The 16,140-nt window shown below is 55.7% G+C and overlaps 1 protein-coding gene across 2 annotated transcripts in view; it reads left to right on the forward strand.

Moving 5' to 3' along the window:
- SYMPK (symplekin scaffold protein) overlaps positions 1-16,140 on the forward strand; it is a 38,701-nt gene that overhangs the window by 18,663 nt on the left and 3,898 nt on the right. Inside the window, exons 12-23 of one of the 2 annotated variants that reach the window (XM_080643545.1) lie at positions 1,941-2,091; positions 3,740-3,944; positions 5,037-5,187; positions 6,384-6,619; positions 7,612-7,693; positions 7,884-7,997; positions 8,911-9,058; positions 10,014-10,174; positions 11,920-12,028; positions 12,350-12,450; positions 12,963-13,053; positions 14,253-14,354. In XM_080643545.1, coding sequence (XP_080499671.1) covers positions 1,941-2,091; positions 3,740-3,944; positions 5,037-5,187; positions 6,384-6,619; positions 7,612-7,693; positions 7,884-7,997; positions 8,911-9,058; positions 10,014-10,174; positions 11,920-12,028; positions 12,350-12,450; positions 12,963-13,053; positions 14,253-14,354 — 1,651 coding nt within the window. The remainder of the gene's footprint in view (positions 1-1,940; positions 2,092-3,739; positions 3,945-5,036; positions 5,188-6,383; positions 6,620-7,611; positions 7,694-7,883; positions 7,998-8,910; positions 9,059-10,013; positions 10,175-11,919; positions 12,029-12,349; positions 12,451-12,962; positions 13,054-14,252; positions 14,355-16,140) is intronic. The other variant, XM_080643546.1, reaches the window with a different exon arrangement.

Consider the following 16,140-nt stretch of genomic DNA (forward strand, 5'->3'; position numbering starts at 1 on the left):
GGCGGCGGGGGGGGGGGGGGGGGGGGGGCGGCGGCCAGTGGGCCCTTGGACCTCTTCTCTGACCTTTCCTCCTTCAGGGGTCACTGGTCACCACCCCTACAGCTCCTCTTTAGGTGGTCTGAGTTCCCATCCAAACCATTCACTCTCACGCTCACCCCAGGGGCAGGGGTGTATTAACTAGAGTTAACCCCATGACTTGTGTGCTAAGTGGTGTGGGATTAGCATTGGGGAGCAGGTTGGCCAGCATTTTCCTCAGATTCCCCAAGTTTCCCTGCTCCAGAGAACAAACTGCTGGATTGAGCTGATTGGGGTTGGGGGAGGTGAATCTCACATCTGTCCTCCGGCTGTCGCAGCACCCAGACCTCTCTGGTGGGTGCTCGTGGAAGAATGCGTCTCCCCACGCTTGTCAGCAGTCACCCTCAGCTTCCCTTCTCTCTGCCTGGAGACCCCACGGGGTTAGTTGTTGGTGAATGGAGTGGAACTTCTGTCATGATAGTGGCGAGAAGGAGTTTGCTCTCCAGCTCAGCTCTCTGGTGAGCTGCAGGCCTGGGTATGCAGCCATCTCCTGCTCTTTCTCGGATGTTCCACAGGCATCTCAGACTCAACATGTCAAAACTAAACTTAGACATTTCTCTCTACACTTCTCTACAGGCCGTGGCCCCTCCTGTGTCCTCGGCACACCAGCCTCCTGGTTTCTAAGCCAGAAACCTGGGAGTTAAGCTCTTTGCCTCCCCCCGATCCTGCCCCTCTTCTGCATCCCCAGACCCCGGCTTGGTCCAGGCCCCACCCTTTCACCCGGAGCACCACCCGCCTACTTCCTGGCTGTCGCATTTTTCTAACATGCAAGTCATGACACTTCCCTGTTCAGATCCCTGCCATGGCCCTCTGTTTTCTTGTAGCTAAAACTTAAATTCAACTTGCCTCAGTCCCTGTCTGACTTGGCTTCCATTAACTCATACCTTGTCTATCCTATAATACTGGGAAATGGTCCTTTTCAAATAATTGGCAGGAAGTTGTTTACAGGATTCTTTGTTTTTACAATACCTGCTGTAGTAATGTGCCACTCTGTGCTTACTCCTTTTTTCTTTTTTTTTTTTTAGTTCAATCTTGCCATAGATTTGCTTGTTTTCAGTGGTTTCCAAGAACTGGCTCTTAATTGTTGTTGATAGTCTTTCTGTAACCTTTTCTGTTTTATTCTGCTGTCTTTTTTCTTTCTTTCCTTCCACTTTCTTTGAATGTTTTTTCCCCACAGTTTTAAGTTAAATTCTTGGTTATTAGTTTTCTCTTTTCCAATGTAAACATTTAAGGATCTGATTTTCCATCTAAGTATCATTTTGGCTGCAGCCTACACATTTTGATTTATACTTATGAAACTCATTATCTTTTTGTTGTAATTATTTTATTACTTAAAGTATGTGCTTAAACTTCCAAGTTTAAACTTAGTTTGAGATTATCTTCTGTTAGGATTTCCTGACAGACATGGATATGCTTTGTTAGGTACTGACTTTTTTTTAAGTCACTTTCTGGTCCATGTTACATTTTTTACTGAACCTCCTTCCACTCTTTGGGCAGTGTCCTAGCTCTGCTGCCTCTTTGCCTCCACCCATGCTGCTCCTGTACCGGAAATACATACCCCCTCCCACAGCAAGACTTCACCCTTTGCCAGCCGGATTCTTATCCTCCTCTCAGTCCTCAGCCTAGGTGCCCGTTCCTCGGGGAGCCAGAGCTGTCCCCGGCCTCCTGATGTATCTTATGGCCCCTTCACCTTCCCCCATCACGCACCACACTGCATCATTACTCGTGGCCCCTCTGACTGCCCCAGGAGTCTGAGCTCCATGAGAGTAGGCCCAGGTCTGTCATTTCCCCAGTGGCCTGGGCATGGAGCCCACATTTATCAAATCAATGAGTAAAGAAAGGCTCCTCTTCCTGGGCACCCACAGGTCCTCATCAGCATGGTGTACCTGCCTGAGGTCATGCCTGCCTCCTTTCAAGCCATCTACACCCCAGTGGAGTCGGCAGGCACCGAAGCCCAGATCAAGCACCTGGCTCGGCTCATGGCCACACAGATGACGGCCGCAGGACTGGGGCCAGGTGAGTGTCACACGGAGCCGACTGAGACCAGGGATTGGCCCTGTGCCTCCTGGTTTCTCCTTCCTGGAAGAGCCCTTCCTCATGGTGGAGCAGATGAAATCACATGAGATTTTAGGTGTTAATAAATAATTACAGATCTACAGGAGGCAGCCGATCGGTGATTCTCATCATTGAAGTTTCTATCTCTCTCCCTTCCTCTCTGAAATCAATAAAAATATATTTAAAATAATAATGAAATAGTTACAGATCCTGTAGATCTATTAAGTGCTCAGTATTTTAGACCCTGGACTTTGAAATCCAACAGACTGGGTTTGATGACTAAGTTGAACCAGACTGCTCAGTCACTCAGTAGCTGTATGACTTGGGCTAAGTTTCTTAACCTCTCTGAGCCTCAGGTGTTTTTGTGTGGTTTTTTAAAAATATTTTTTATTGACTTCAGAGAGGACGAGAGAGGGAGGGAGAGAAACATCAATGATGAGAGAGAATCATTGATCAGCTGCCTCCATGCTGCCCCCTACTGGGGACCAAGTGCACAACCCAGGCATGTGCCCTTGACTGGAATTGAACCTGGGACCCTTCAGTCTGCAGGCTGACGCTCTACCTACTGAGCAAAAGGGCGAGTCTCAGGTGTTTTCTCATGTCAACCGTACTATTGAGTTACAAATTATATTCAGTGACACACACAACTCTTTTTTAAAAATATATTTTATTGATTTCAGAGAAGAAGGGAGAGATAGAAACATCAATGATGAGAGAGAATCATTGATCAGCTGCCTCCTTGCACGCCCCCTACTGGGGACCGAGCCCACAACCCAGGCATGTGCCCTTGACTGGAATTGAACCTGGGACCCTTCAGTCCACAGGCTGATGCTCTATCCACTGAGCCAGACCGGCCAGGGCCAAACACACAGCTCTTAAGTGTGAATTTTTACCAAGTGAGCGCAGCAGTTACTACCACCCAGATGACGATGCAGTGGGAAGAGAGACATTTCTACTCCAAAAAGTTCCTCTGGTCAGCACTCCCACATCCTCCCTCCATAGGTGCCCACTGGTGTGGTTTCTGTCTCCAGAGATTAGGGTTCTCTAGTCTCCAACTTCATAGAAATGGATCATGGAAAGGCTGACTTCATTTGCTCAGCAGAAGTCCTGGAGATTCATCCGTGTTGACGTGTGAACCATAGTTTATATTTTCTTGCTCAGTATTACTCCCTGAGGTGCACGGGTCCATTTGTTTATCCACCGTCCTGCTGACGCACCTGTGGGTGGTTTCCCATGTTGGGCCGTTGTGAGTAAGGCTGCTGTGAACATTTGTGTGTAAATGTTTTGATGCACACGTGCCCTCATTTATCCTGAGTATATAATGGAGTTGTTGGGTCACGTGTCAGGGTATGTTGTTGCCATTAAATGTTCTTCCACTTTCCGAAGTGGCTGTTCCATCAGCCCCTCCAGCAGTGAATGGCATTTCTAGTCGGAGCCTCTGTTGCTGTATTGCAAAGGACACAAAGCCTACCTGTTCCAGACATGCGTTTTGCAGGTTTAAATGAGTTTTGTGTCCGAGGCTTAGGACAGAGCCTGGGACACGGGAGGGTCTTGCATGGGAGCACGTGGGTGTGAACGGGCCTGGAGCCTGTCTGCGCCGCCCTCTCAGGTGTGGAGCAGACCAAGCAGTGCAAGGAGGAGCCCAAGGAGGAGAAGGTGGTGAAGCCTGAGAGTGTCCTGATCAAGCGACGCCTGTCGGCCCAGGGCCAGGCCATCTCGGTGGTGGGCTCCCTGGGCTCCATGGCCACTCTGGAGGAGGAGGCGCCCCAGGCCAAGAGAAGGCCAGAGCCCATCATCCCCGTCACGCAGCCCCGGTGAGTGCCCTGCAGGTGCTGGGGTGAGTGTGTGTGTGTGTGTGTGTGTGTGTGTGACAAAGACAAACAGAGACAGAGTCTTTTTTTCTTTTTAATGACTTCAGAGAGGAAGGGAGAGGGAGAGAGAAACAGAAACATCAGTGATGAGAGAGAATCATTGACCGGCTGCCTCCTGCATGACCCCCACTGGGCATCAAGCCCACAACCTGGCATGTGCCCTTGACCAGAATCAAATGTTGGGACCCTTCAGTCCTCAGGCGATGCTCTATCCACTGAGCCAAACCAGCCAGGGCTGATTTTTTTTTTTTAGAGAGTGGAAGGAAGGGTTGGTTGCCTCCTATACCCACCCTACCAGAGCTGAGGTTCAAACCTGCAACCCACTACGTGCCCTTCACCAGAAATCAAACCCACCACCCTTTGGTGCCTGAGTCAATGCCGTAGCCAGTTAGATATGCTGACAAGGGCCTTAGGAGTTTGTGGGATTTCTTTACATAAAAACATCCTCTTATGTATAAAACTGGGATAATATTTTCTGTCTCTAAGGATCAAGAGAGAATTAAATTGAGTTCACAGTCATGGTTAGATAATTAACTCTTAGGGTTGAGAGTGATCATGGTTCCTAACATGTCATAAGTGCTGTTGGTTGTGACCATCACTGTCCTCGTTATTACCTCCCTCACAGACCCAAAATCCAGCCGGTCCCTGCCCAGTGTCCAGTCAGCGGGGCTGTGCTGACCTACTGCCCCTCCAGGCTCTCTGTTCCCCTCTTGTCCCCACTTGAAGGCCTTTGCACTTCCTGTTCTTCCTGCCTAGAATTTGTGCGAATTGTCCCCTCTTCATTCAGACCTCCGCTCCCTCATTGCCTCTTCATGGCCGCTCTCCCTGCGACACCCTTTACACAAACAAGAGTGTTCTCCCCCTCATTACCCCATGCTCTGCCGTGCCGCAGGGTCACAGGGGCGTTAGGCAGGCAGTGTGCAGTGTCTCTGCGGTGTCTGTGCGGTGTCTCTGCGTGGCCTGGAGAGTCACGGCTGGGCCCGAGCTTCAGAAAGGACCTTCCGAGTCTCTGTTCCTGTCGTCTCTCCCACGTAGGCTGGCAGGTGCCGGGGGGCGCAAGAAAATCTTCCGTCTGAGCGATGTCCTGAAGCCCCTGACGGACGCCCAGGTCGAGGCCATGAAGCTGGGCGCTGTGAAGCGGATCCTGCGGGCTGAGAAGGCTGTGGCCTGCAGCGGGGCGGCCCAGGTGTGCCCTGTCCCCCCAAATCATCTTTCCAGTCCCTGTCCTAGAGCCTACCTCACAGCAGAGACACGCCCCTCCCTGGCTCTCATTCCCAGCTCGGCCGCTCACCTGCTGACCACTTCTCCAAGCCTCCCGTCCTCCATATCCACGCAGATAGCGGAGGAGGAAGTGCGTGGACCGCACGTGCTCTCACTCAGCACAGGGCTGGCTGCAAGGAAGACACACACACACACACACACACACACACACACACACACACACACGGAAGGCTGCTGTTGTGTTCTCTGTGCTGAACACTATTTTTATTCTTATTATTTAGATTCACACATACCCGGTTTAAATCCCAGTTCTGTCACTTGCTGGCAGTGTAACCTCAGTCAAGTGACTTCCCATTTTTTGAAGTTTTTTTTTTTATCCTCACCTGAGGACATGTTCATTGATTTTAGAGAGAGGACGGGAGAGAAAGAGTGAGAAACTTCAGTATCAGAAAGAAACTGATCAGTTGCGTCTCGTACACGCCTCCAACGGGGATGGAGCCCACAACCTAGGTGTGTGCCCTGATCAGGAATCGGACCTGCAGCCTTCTGGTGTAGAGGACAACGCTCCAACCAAATCAGCCACCTGGCCAGGGCAAGTTTGTTTTTAATGAACCAAGTAGTATGTAAACACTCTGTTAAAAAAGATCTCCAGGCCTGGCTGCTGTGGCTCATTCGGTTGAGCGTCGTCCCATGCACCAAAAGGTCTCCGTTCAATTCCTGGTTGGGACACATGCCCGGGTGTCAGGTTCGATCACCAATCGGGTTGTAGATGGGAGGCAACCCATTGGTGTTTCTCTCTTTTTCTCCCTTTCTCTCTAAAATCAATAAAAATATATTTTTTTTAAAAAGAAAAAAAAATTTAAAGAACTCCAGGCTATACAGATAGATATCTGCACCCTATCCCCCTCCCTAGACAAATTCAGGAATCCTTCAAGATCTTTTTTGGTGTATTTAAGTGCATGGGTCCTGCTCCTAGAAACTCGTTTTATTCTATAATGATTGACTTTTTTCTCCTTTTCATTTTCCGCCCCCACAATGGGACCTGCTGGGCATAAGGCTCTCCACCTTGCCTTCCTCACTTAACCTCGGGTCTGCACTGGGGTGCTCTGAGCCTGGGCAGGAGTTGCCCACTGCATGCCGACGCGCTCGCTCTCCTGTCAGGTGCGCATAAAGATCCTGGCCAGCCTCGTGACCCAGTTCGACTCGGGCCTGAAGGCTGAGGTCCTGTCCTTCATTCTGGAGGACATACGGGCCCGCCTGGACCTGGCCTTCGCCTGGCTCTACCAGGAGTACAATGCCTACCTCGCAGCTGGTACCTCGGGCTCCCTGGACAAGTACGAGGACTGCCTCATCCGCCTGCTCTCCGGCCTGCAGGAGAAGCCAGACCAGAAGGATGGGTGAGGGGCGGCCCTGCACCCTCCTGTCCCCAAGCATCCCCCTCCTGTGTCCCGCCTTTCCTTTCCAGATCCTGGCCAGCTCCCACCCAGTCAGCCCCGCACGTGTCCGTCCTTCTCCCTTCTCCCCACTGGCTGGAGGCCCATAGAAGGGCGCTCGGTGTGGGCTCTGGTCACACCGGGCTTGATCTCCAGCGGCTGTTTGCACCTGACAGCCCTGCCACTCCCCCTTTGGGCCTCCTTTTTCTCACCTGTAAATAGCAGTGCTGCCTCGTAGGCTTCTCTCCAGCCCCATCTCGCCTGAACCGGTTCTGTGCCTTCCTCTGTGTTCTCAGCCTCCAGCTTATCTATCCGTTCTCCACCCAGCAGCCAGGGGACACTGGATAACGCAAATCCTGTGCTGCTTGCCCACTAAAATCCTTCTCTGGCTCTCCATTGCTCTCGGCATAAATTGCAGGCGCCTTCCCATGCCCTGGGACCTTGTGGAATCCAATCCCTACCTACCTCTTTAGCCTCTTTTTTTTGCCCCTCTGCTCCTTGCCACCCCCAGACTTTGACCACACTGGCCTCTGTCGTCTATTCTTGAACATGCCAAGTTCAGGGCTTGGTACTTCCTGTTCTTTCTACCTGGAATGCTCTCCCCACACTGCATGGCTGGCTCCTTCTCACCCACCAGCGTTGACTCCGTCGTTATCTCTTTTGTGGCCTCCACATCTAAAATAGCAACCCCCATCTTTCCCTCCTGTTGCTGTATTAAGTGAGGAGAGCTCGGAGTCCCCAGTTGACAAAGGGAAGAAACTGAGTTTCAGAGAGGTGAAGTCTCCACCCAGGTCACCCAGCTGGCAACGTGTGAAGCCTGCTCTGTTGCCCTCGGAGCTATAAGTGGGCTGCGCGCGCCGCTGTGGGAGGGCGGGCGGGCCGCCTCTGAGCTCTGTGGTTCAGAGGAACTGGGGGGCCAGGCGTCCTCTGCAGCCGCCCCGTCCCTCCCTTTGCAGGATCTTCACCAAGGTTGTGCTGGAGGCGCCACTGATCACGGAGAGTGCCCTGGAGGTGATTCGCAAGTACTGCGAGGATGAGGTGAGGCAGGGCAGCGCTCCCTCTGTCCCCTGCAGCCTGTGGCGGGGACGGCCCTGCGTGGGGTCTGAGGGGCACCCAGCCGAGGCCTTGTGGAAGGGTGTGTGCAGGCAGGTCCAGATCTGGGCAAGGCAAGGGAGCCACCCCAAGGCTCCCCGCAGGCGACCTGAGCCTGGTCCCTCCCTCTTGCCAGAGTCGCACCTACCTGGGCATGTCCACTCTCCGAGACCTGATCTTCAAGCGCCCGTCCCGCCAGTTCCAGTACCTGCATGTCCTGCTGGACCTCAGCTCCCACGAGAAGGACAAGGTGATGCCCCGCCGTCCGGCTGGGCTTCCTGCAGCCCTTCCTGCCCTGAGGACCCAGCCTCCTTCCGCCCCTCTCCCCTGGAGGTGCCCTTCTCGCAGCAGTTGCTGGGTGGTGTTTGTTTTTCCACGTGTGATGTCACGAAGCTGCTAGAATGTGCACACATGTATACTCACCCTCCCAGGAAGGGCAGTCCCATTCCTGCTCTTACTCTGCCCGTGTGGGTGAGCCCCTCTTAAAGCCTGGCGCTGACCAGGGGAGGGGCAGTGTGCCCTGTCGGCGGGCAGTGACACAGCGTGGGTGGCTGGGAACCCTGACCCATCGGATGGGGGTGGGCAGGGAGGGGGTCAAGAAGGCTTCTGGAGAAGGAGGCGTGTGAGCCGAGACCTGACAGGTGCACAGACGGTGTGCTCTGGGCAGAGGGAACAACATGTGTGTGCATGTGCCGAGAGGGCCTGGACCCATCCCTGCGGCAGCCTCATGCCAGCTCCTTTCCTGGTGTCCCGTGGCCATTCGCTCGGCAGACCCTCAGTGTGCTCCGGCTCGGCCTGAGGTGCTGTTGGGGCCCAGCCCCTATCTGTGCTCAGGGCTCCCAGCAGGTGATGTCTGAGGGACCCAGGATATGGCCCGTGGCAGGCATCCCAAACAGTGGGAACCTCTGCCAAGTCCCACAGCCAGGGCGAATGCTGTCCCCTTGGAGGAACTGAGGAAAGCTCATTCTGGTTGGAGCGTAGCAAGCAAGACAAGTGGTACGGGGTGGGGCTGAGCAGGTAGGCAGCGAGGCGAGGCGGGACGCTGAGTGGGTTCACAGCCTGGGGCGCAGGTAACTCAGCTGGGCCTGGCCTTTCTCAAGCGTGGGCCCGCTCACACTGGTGCTGCCAGTGTCGGCTCACCGTCTTGCCACCACTCTCCACAGGTGCGCTCCCAGGCCCTGCTGTTCATCAAGCGCATGTATGAGAAGGAACAGCTGCGAGAGTATGTAGAGAAATTTGCCCTCAACTACCTGCAGCTCCTGGTCCACCCCAACCCGCCATCGGTGCTGTTTGGAGCCGACAAGGACACAGGTTTGGTGCAGATTCATCAGATGCCTGTTGAGCACGTGCTGTGACCCAGGCTCTGGACTGGACCCTGGAAACAGCTGGATCCAAGCTGAGCCCCGCCCCCGCCCACTGGGGAATACAACAGGGTGATAACCAGACCAGCATGCCTAGGATGGCGAAACCAAGGAGCTTAGGAGCTCAGGGGGGCACCTGGCCCAACCCGAGGGGTCAGGAAGAGTGTCCTGGAGGAAGGGACAGTTGCGCTGAGAGCCGGAGGACGGGAGAGCTAGCCATGGGCTCCAGGAGGGGCTGGCAGGATCATCGCCTGTTCCCTCAGCAAAGGCCTGATCCCCCCCCACCCCCCAGAACTACAGATGGGGAGACCTGGGCCCTAAGAAAATGAGCCATTAAAATGGAAGGTTCAGGCTTGGAGGGAAGCACAGGGCCTCCTGGGAGCGCAGGAGCCTGGCACAGCCTGGGTGCTGGGGCCGCTGCCACGAGAGGCACTGGCCACGCGCGGCCCCGAGGCGAGGAGGCGCAAAAGGAGAGCTGGGCAGCAGCGCTCCAGGCGGAGCCTCCCAGTGAGGACTCGGGGGGCGGGGGGGCTGTCAGAGCACAGAGCCCCAGGGGCCGAGGCTGCCCCACAGGCCTGGCAGGTGGAGCAAGTTGAGGAGCTGGGACTTACTGCTGAGGGCACAGAGCACTCGTGTGCCCTGAGCAGGAGAGGGGCAGGGGACGACCGGCTGCCGTGTGGATTGGTGGTCAGAGGGGACGAGGTGGGAATTCAGTGCAGAGGTTCCTAAAAGGGGGGCAGTCCTGATCCCACCCCATTTCCCTGATGATTGGCTTCCTGCCCTAGGACAGTCTGCTTCCAGGCCCCATTCTCTTCTCTGACTGCCCCCAAGAAGGGGCAGGCACGGGGCGTGGGAAGGAGTGGGAGGGGAATGGACCAGCCTGATCCCATCTCCTGCCCCATCAGAGGTGGCGGCACCCTGGACCGACGAGACAGTGAAGCAGTGTCTGTACCTCTACCTGGCCCTCCTACCTCAGAACCACAAACTGATCCACGAACTGGCAGCTGTGTACACTGAGGCCATCGCCGACATCAAGCGGACGGTGCTGAGGGTCATTGAGCAGCCGGTGAGGCCCCACCTCCTGATGTCTCCACCTCGGCGGGAGCTAAGCTCTAAGGGTTGTCACTCTGGGCCCAGCTGCTCTGCAGCTTGTGGGTCGTAGACACGTCCGTCGTTCGTGAGAAGACAGCAGGGTGGCCCCACAGTTAGAGCCTGGAGTTGGACAGACCTGAGTTCACATTCTGCCTCTCACTTTCTTTCTTTTTTTCCAATATATTTTTATTGATTTCAGAGAGAAAGGGAGAGGGAAAGATAGAAACATCAGTGATGAGAGAGAATCATTGTTTTAAATATATTTTTATTGATTTCAGAGAGGAAGAGAGAGGGAGAGAGAATCATCAGTGATGAAAGAGAATCACTGATTGGCTGCCTCCTGCATGCTCCCTACTGGGGATCAAGCCCACAACCTGGGCATGTGCCTTTGACCAGAATCAAACCCGGGGCCCTTAAGTCCGCAGGCCGATGCTTTATCCACTGAGCCAAACCAGCCAGGGCCCAAGAGAATCATTGATCAGCTGCCTCCTGCACCCCCCCTCCCCCCACTGGGGATTGAGCCCACAACCTGGGCATGTGCCCTGACTGAGAATCGAACCATGATCTCTTGGTTCAGAGGTCATTCCTCAACCACTGAGCCACACAGGCTGAGCTGCCTCTCACTTTCTCACTCTGCGCATGGCAGGGCGGGCGGGGTGCAGTCCCTGAGTTTGTTGTAGGAATTCATGTAAACATGTCATTTATGAGCTGGCCCTCCCCTGCCTCTGGAGTCGCAGGGTCACCCCCATGAGAAGCAACTCAGTTGCAAACTGGCACCTGGGATCTGGAATGTCTGTCTGTCCTGCCAATTTGCAGCTGGATTTGAAACCACTCTCATGTCTGCCTCCGATACTTTTATTACGGAACATTCCCAACAGAATCAAAAGGAGAGTATGTATCTTAATCCCCACATGCCTGCCACCCGGATCCAGCCTGTCCTTCCCTGTAAATGGGGATGACAGGCTCGTGTGAGCGGGAAGCAGTCTTCCCGGCCTGAAGGGGAGCCCCTGGAGTGCGGCTCCTGGAGGCCAAAGACTTGTCGGTCCCACTCACGCGTGTGGCAGAGGAGGCGCAGTCGCGTGGAGCCTGGCCCTCCGCTCCCTGTGCGGGGTGCTCCCGGGGGCAGCAGCCACGCTGGAGCCCTGGCAGCCCCGGAAGGGGGGCAGGTGTCACTCATGCCTTCGGAAGCCAGGACAGTTCACTGAGAAATGGAAGGTCAGGTTAGGTAGAGACGACACTGAGAAAAGGCATGGCCTGCACGTAGGAAGCTGGTGCTGCGAAGGCCGACACGCCGCAGGAGGTGCATCCGTGTGAGATTGGGTGCAAGAGACCAAGATGCTCTGCCCTGCCCCCCCACCTTCCCCAGGTTTCCCATTCTCGGATCACTGTCTCCAGCTCTTTCCCCCCACCCCCCAGTTCTGTTGAGATGAAATTGTCCTATAATGTGGTGTTAGTTTAAGGTATACATCGTAATGATTTAATATATGTGTATATTGAGAAATGATTGTAGCAGTAAGTTTAGTTCACGTCGTTAAATTTCTCTTTCTAGAGATGAGAACTCTTAAGATCTGTCACCAGTTCTTACCCCAGAGTCCCAGCACCCCCTAGCCACCCTGCCCTTGATACTTGGGTCTCCCTGACCTTTCACCGTGGGCCCCTCGTCCTCCCCACATCGCCCAGCCCCTTGCTCAGGCCTCCCTGTCTCCTCTCTCCCTCTAGATCCGAGGAATGGGCATGAACTCGCCAGAGCTGCTGCTCCTGGTGGAAAACTGCCCCAAGGGGGCAGAGACTCTGGTCACGAGATGTCTGCACAGCCTCACAGACAAAGGTGCCCCCTGGGAGTCCTGCCTGTCATCCTTCCCTCCATTGCCCAGGCCTCCCCTCCCCCTCCCAGGACCTGGGGATTAAAGCTGCTGGGTCCCCAGATGGTTGGACCTCTTGTGGTCCCTCCCCACCCCTGGACCTCAGTTTCTGCATCTAGGACAGTGTATGGCTAAATGCACTTGAAAAACCAAGGGCCAAGGATTCCTGCTCTGAATTGAAGTTGTTCCTCCCCTCCTCTCCCCCCACCTCCCCCCCCCCCACTATCTCTCCCCTCTCAGTGCCTCCCCACCCCAACACCCGTGCCTCCTCCTCATTCTGCCTGCAGTCCCGCCCTCCCCGGAGCTGGTGAAGCGCGTCCGGGATCTCTACCACAAGCGGCTGCCAGATGTCCGCTTCCTCATCCCCGTGCTCAATGGGCTGGAGAAGGTAGGGAACTGGATGCCCGGGTGCCCCACTGTGAGCACATTCTGGGGCTTGTCAGACCAGAGATCAATCTCAGCTCGGCCTCAGCCTCATCTGACCTCAAGCAAGCCACACCCCTCTCTGAGCCTTGGTTTTCCTGGTCCTGAGGCCCAAAGGAAGCCACAGGGCAGATCTGTTCCCAGCACGTAGGAAGCCCCCCCCCCAGGTCCCCAGCATGTGCTCCCCTGGATCTTGTTCCCAGTGGGCTGTGAGACCTTGGGTGAGCTCCATCTCCTCGTGTGTAAGGAGGGGGTGCTGATAATAACACTCCATTTGTGGGGGGACGGCAGTGAGCTGGTCCAGGGGGTACGTTTCATGGCAGGGGCGTGAGGAAGGTGGGCTGTCACTGTGTTGGGGAGAAAGCTCAGCCCTAAGGGGCCAGAGGGAGTGAGAGGAGGAAAGGGTCAGAGGCCGGAGCCCAACCCCCACCCAGGCGAGCCACTGGCCGCTGACCTGCCCCCCTGCCCCCACTGTAGAAAGAAGTGATCCAGGCCCTGCCGAAGCTCATCAAACTCAACCCCATCGTGGTGAAGGAGGTCTTCAACCGCCTGCTGGGCACCCAGCATGGTAGGTCATGCCTGCCCTCCCCCGGCCTGCGCCTCAGCTCCCTCCTCTGGGAGGCCCCCCTCACATGGTCAGGCAGGAAGAAGGGTCCCGGAAATGAGGTGCGGGAGGGCTGTGATGCCACCTTTAGGGAGAGAGGGCTCGCCCTGCTCCCTGGGGCTGCCATCCAGACTCGGAACCGTCTAGACACCTGTCCCAGCCTCCCCCCGCCTGTGCTGCTTGGGTGGCGGTTTCATCCACAGCGGGAGCAGCACTGTGGAGCCTGGGGCTGACTCTGCTCCTGTCTTCCATTCCAGGACCCAAGTGCTTTTCTCCCTCAGGCGTTCTTGCTGCTCCTCAGCTCCTGCCTGAACCCCTCAAGCTGTGGGTGAGGGGCATTTTTGTCAGGGTCAAAAAGAAAAACTTGCCCTGGCAGGTGTGGCTCAGGGGTTGAGTGTCCTCCCTGCACCAAAGGTCACAGGTTTGATTCCCGTGAGGGCACATGCCTGGTGCTGGTGCAGGCTCCATCCCCCGTAGGGGGTGTGCAGGCAGCCAATCATCAGTGTTCTCTCCCTTCTTCTCTTTCTAAAATAAATAAAAACATACTTTTTAAAAAACACAAATTAAACGTTTAACTTAGAAAAATTACCCCAGTGGGTGTTGGAGGCTGTTCCCCAAACCTGGTGATTTAAAACATGCACGTGGAGTGTCTGGGACCCGCACACGGCACCTGCAGAGGGCCATCCCCCAGCCGCTCCCGCGGCACCCCGTGTGAGCCCTACTGCGGGCACCGCCTGGCCCCGGCACGGCCTGTCTAGCAAATGCCCAGGTGTGTCCACTGTGCTCGGGACCCCATGAGCTCATCCTGGCCCTGCCCTCGTGGGCGCACAGCCCAGTGCGGGGAGAGAGAAACCGCCAAGCCACACTCAGATGTTGCCCTAACTCGGAGGACCCAGTGGGGGGCGGAGAGCAAGAGAAGGCCTTGCATTGTGAAGGAGGGCTTCCCGGAGGAGATGGCTTTCTAGCTGCTGCCTCATTCGGCCCCCTCTTTCTGTGTTCTCAGTCTTCCCCTACTCTAGCCCTTTGTCCCCCCCAGTCCCATTGAAGCAGAGGGCGCCTCACCTTCATTCACTGTTCCCCAGTCGGGGGGACTCCGAGATCTCTTCACTTAGGCTTCCATATTGTCTCCTCCCTTTCCCCTCCCCCACTCTCTCCCGCTGCAGGTGAAGGGAACTCGGCCTTGTCCCCGCTGAACCCTGGAGAGCTGCTGATTGCATTACACAACATCGACTCAGCAAAGTGCGACATGAAGTCCATCATCAAAGGTGAGGCTTCCCCCGCCCCCCTTAAGTGGCCTGGCCTCCACGGACCCAGGAAGAACCTCAGCTCCCCATGCCTCCCTGGAATCCACCACGCCGGCCGTTATGCCACCTACACTCCAACTCAGAGCTCCCACACCCACCCTTGTTTTCCCCTCCCCCTCCTCCTTTTCTTCCTTCTCTTCTCCTTCTAAGAAAACAGTGCACGTACCATGTGCTGGCACAGACCTGTCCTCAAGAAAGTTGGGGAGCCCCTCCCTCCCCAGCCCTGGCCCAAGGAGCGAAGCAGAGCCTGCAGCCTAGTGTGCGGGGTGGGCAGAGGGCACCAGGGCCCAGGTTGGACCAGGAGGAGATGCCGAGTCCAGTTGGGACAGGAGACTGTGGGGTGGGGGGTGGTGATGGTGACAAGGCGACAGGCTCACGACCATCAGCAGTTTCATGGTAGCTGCTGTCCCTCTTGCCTGAGCACCCACTCTGAGCCAGGCTCTCCCAGGCGCCTCACAGGGTGCCTACCAACCCACACCACCCGTTACCCTGGTGAGTATACGGAAATGGAGGTCCCAGAGAGGTTAAGGAACTTGCTTGGGGCCACACAGTACCTAGGTGGTGTAGTAAATAAAACAGAATCCGAAGTAAGTGGACCTGAGTTGGAATCCCAGTCCTGCCGGTCCCACCGGTCCCACCGGTCCCACCTCTTCCGTGGGAAGCCTCTCCCTCGGCTCCCAGCCGCCCCCACGCCTCCCCGAGAAGGTTTCTGGTCCAGAAGCCAAGCTTTCCTGTGCAGCTGGAGTGGACGCCCTTACTGTCGCTTGCTCTACTCGGAAGACAACTGTCCTTTGGTTCCTCCTGTCTCCTTTCAGAGGCGGGCGTTTCCCCTCCTGTCACCTTACTTTTGTGTCTGGCCTGAAGGAGCCGCTTCAGTGGCTGCATGCCTAGCCTTCCCCAGCAAGCTCTGCACCTTTAAGTCGGGGGAGGGGCTTATAACATGTAAAGCCCACACCCAGTGAGGAGGCACTGCAGCCTCCCGTGGCCCCACCCCACCACGGTGCACCAGGCAGCCTGCATCCTAGAGCAGAAAGTGGGCCGGCTTCCAAGAGAAGCTAGAAGTCTGGGTTTTCAGGAATGCCATGATGAAACAAAAAGCAAACTTCCACAAGCCCTCGGACTGGATTCGGCCCCTCGTGGAAGGCTCTGGAAGCCGGGGTCCAGGAGTGGGCTTATGCCTTCAGGCCCCTTTGATGATCTGAGGAAAGTTACAGGCTCGTTCCCAAAGACGATACGCACATGCGGCTTTGTGTCCAATTGGAGGGGATTCACAGACCCCGCCACCCCGAGCCCATTCGTGATCTAGATTTAGTGCCTGATTTCCCACATGGGAACAAGCCCCTGAGGATGTCAGCAAGGCCTGGCCTTGAGGAAACACACACCCCTCTCCTCCCCCCCCCCCCCCCCCCCCCCCGCCCAGGCCCACAGCCTCCACGCTCTCCCGGCCAGCTGTTGGTCCCCAGCACCCAATCCAGTCAGTTCCTTGCACGTTTCTCTGTTCCGGCACTAGTACCTCCACTTGACTATAAGCTCCAGATACAAAGTCCAGTCCTGTTTTGTGCACCATCGGAACCCCCAATAGCTGATAGTATTAGCAATGCCCCCATTAAACCGCCCTTTCTCTGGTGAGTTTTCCTATAAGAAGACCTGCCCTCAAGTCTAGTCCAGTGATTCACTCACTGAGCACTTCTGTTCAGCCCTGTGCTGGGCTGTGCTAGGGATACAGCGGGGATAGAGACAGCTCTGA

The sequence above is a fragment of the Plecotus auritus genome (genome assembly GCF_963455305.1).
Source record: "Plecotus auritus genome assembly, chromosome: 10".
NCBI classification, from domain to species: domain Eukaryota; kingdom Metazoa; phylum Chordata; class Mammalia; order Chiroptera; family Vespertilionidae; genus Plecotus; species Plecotus auritus.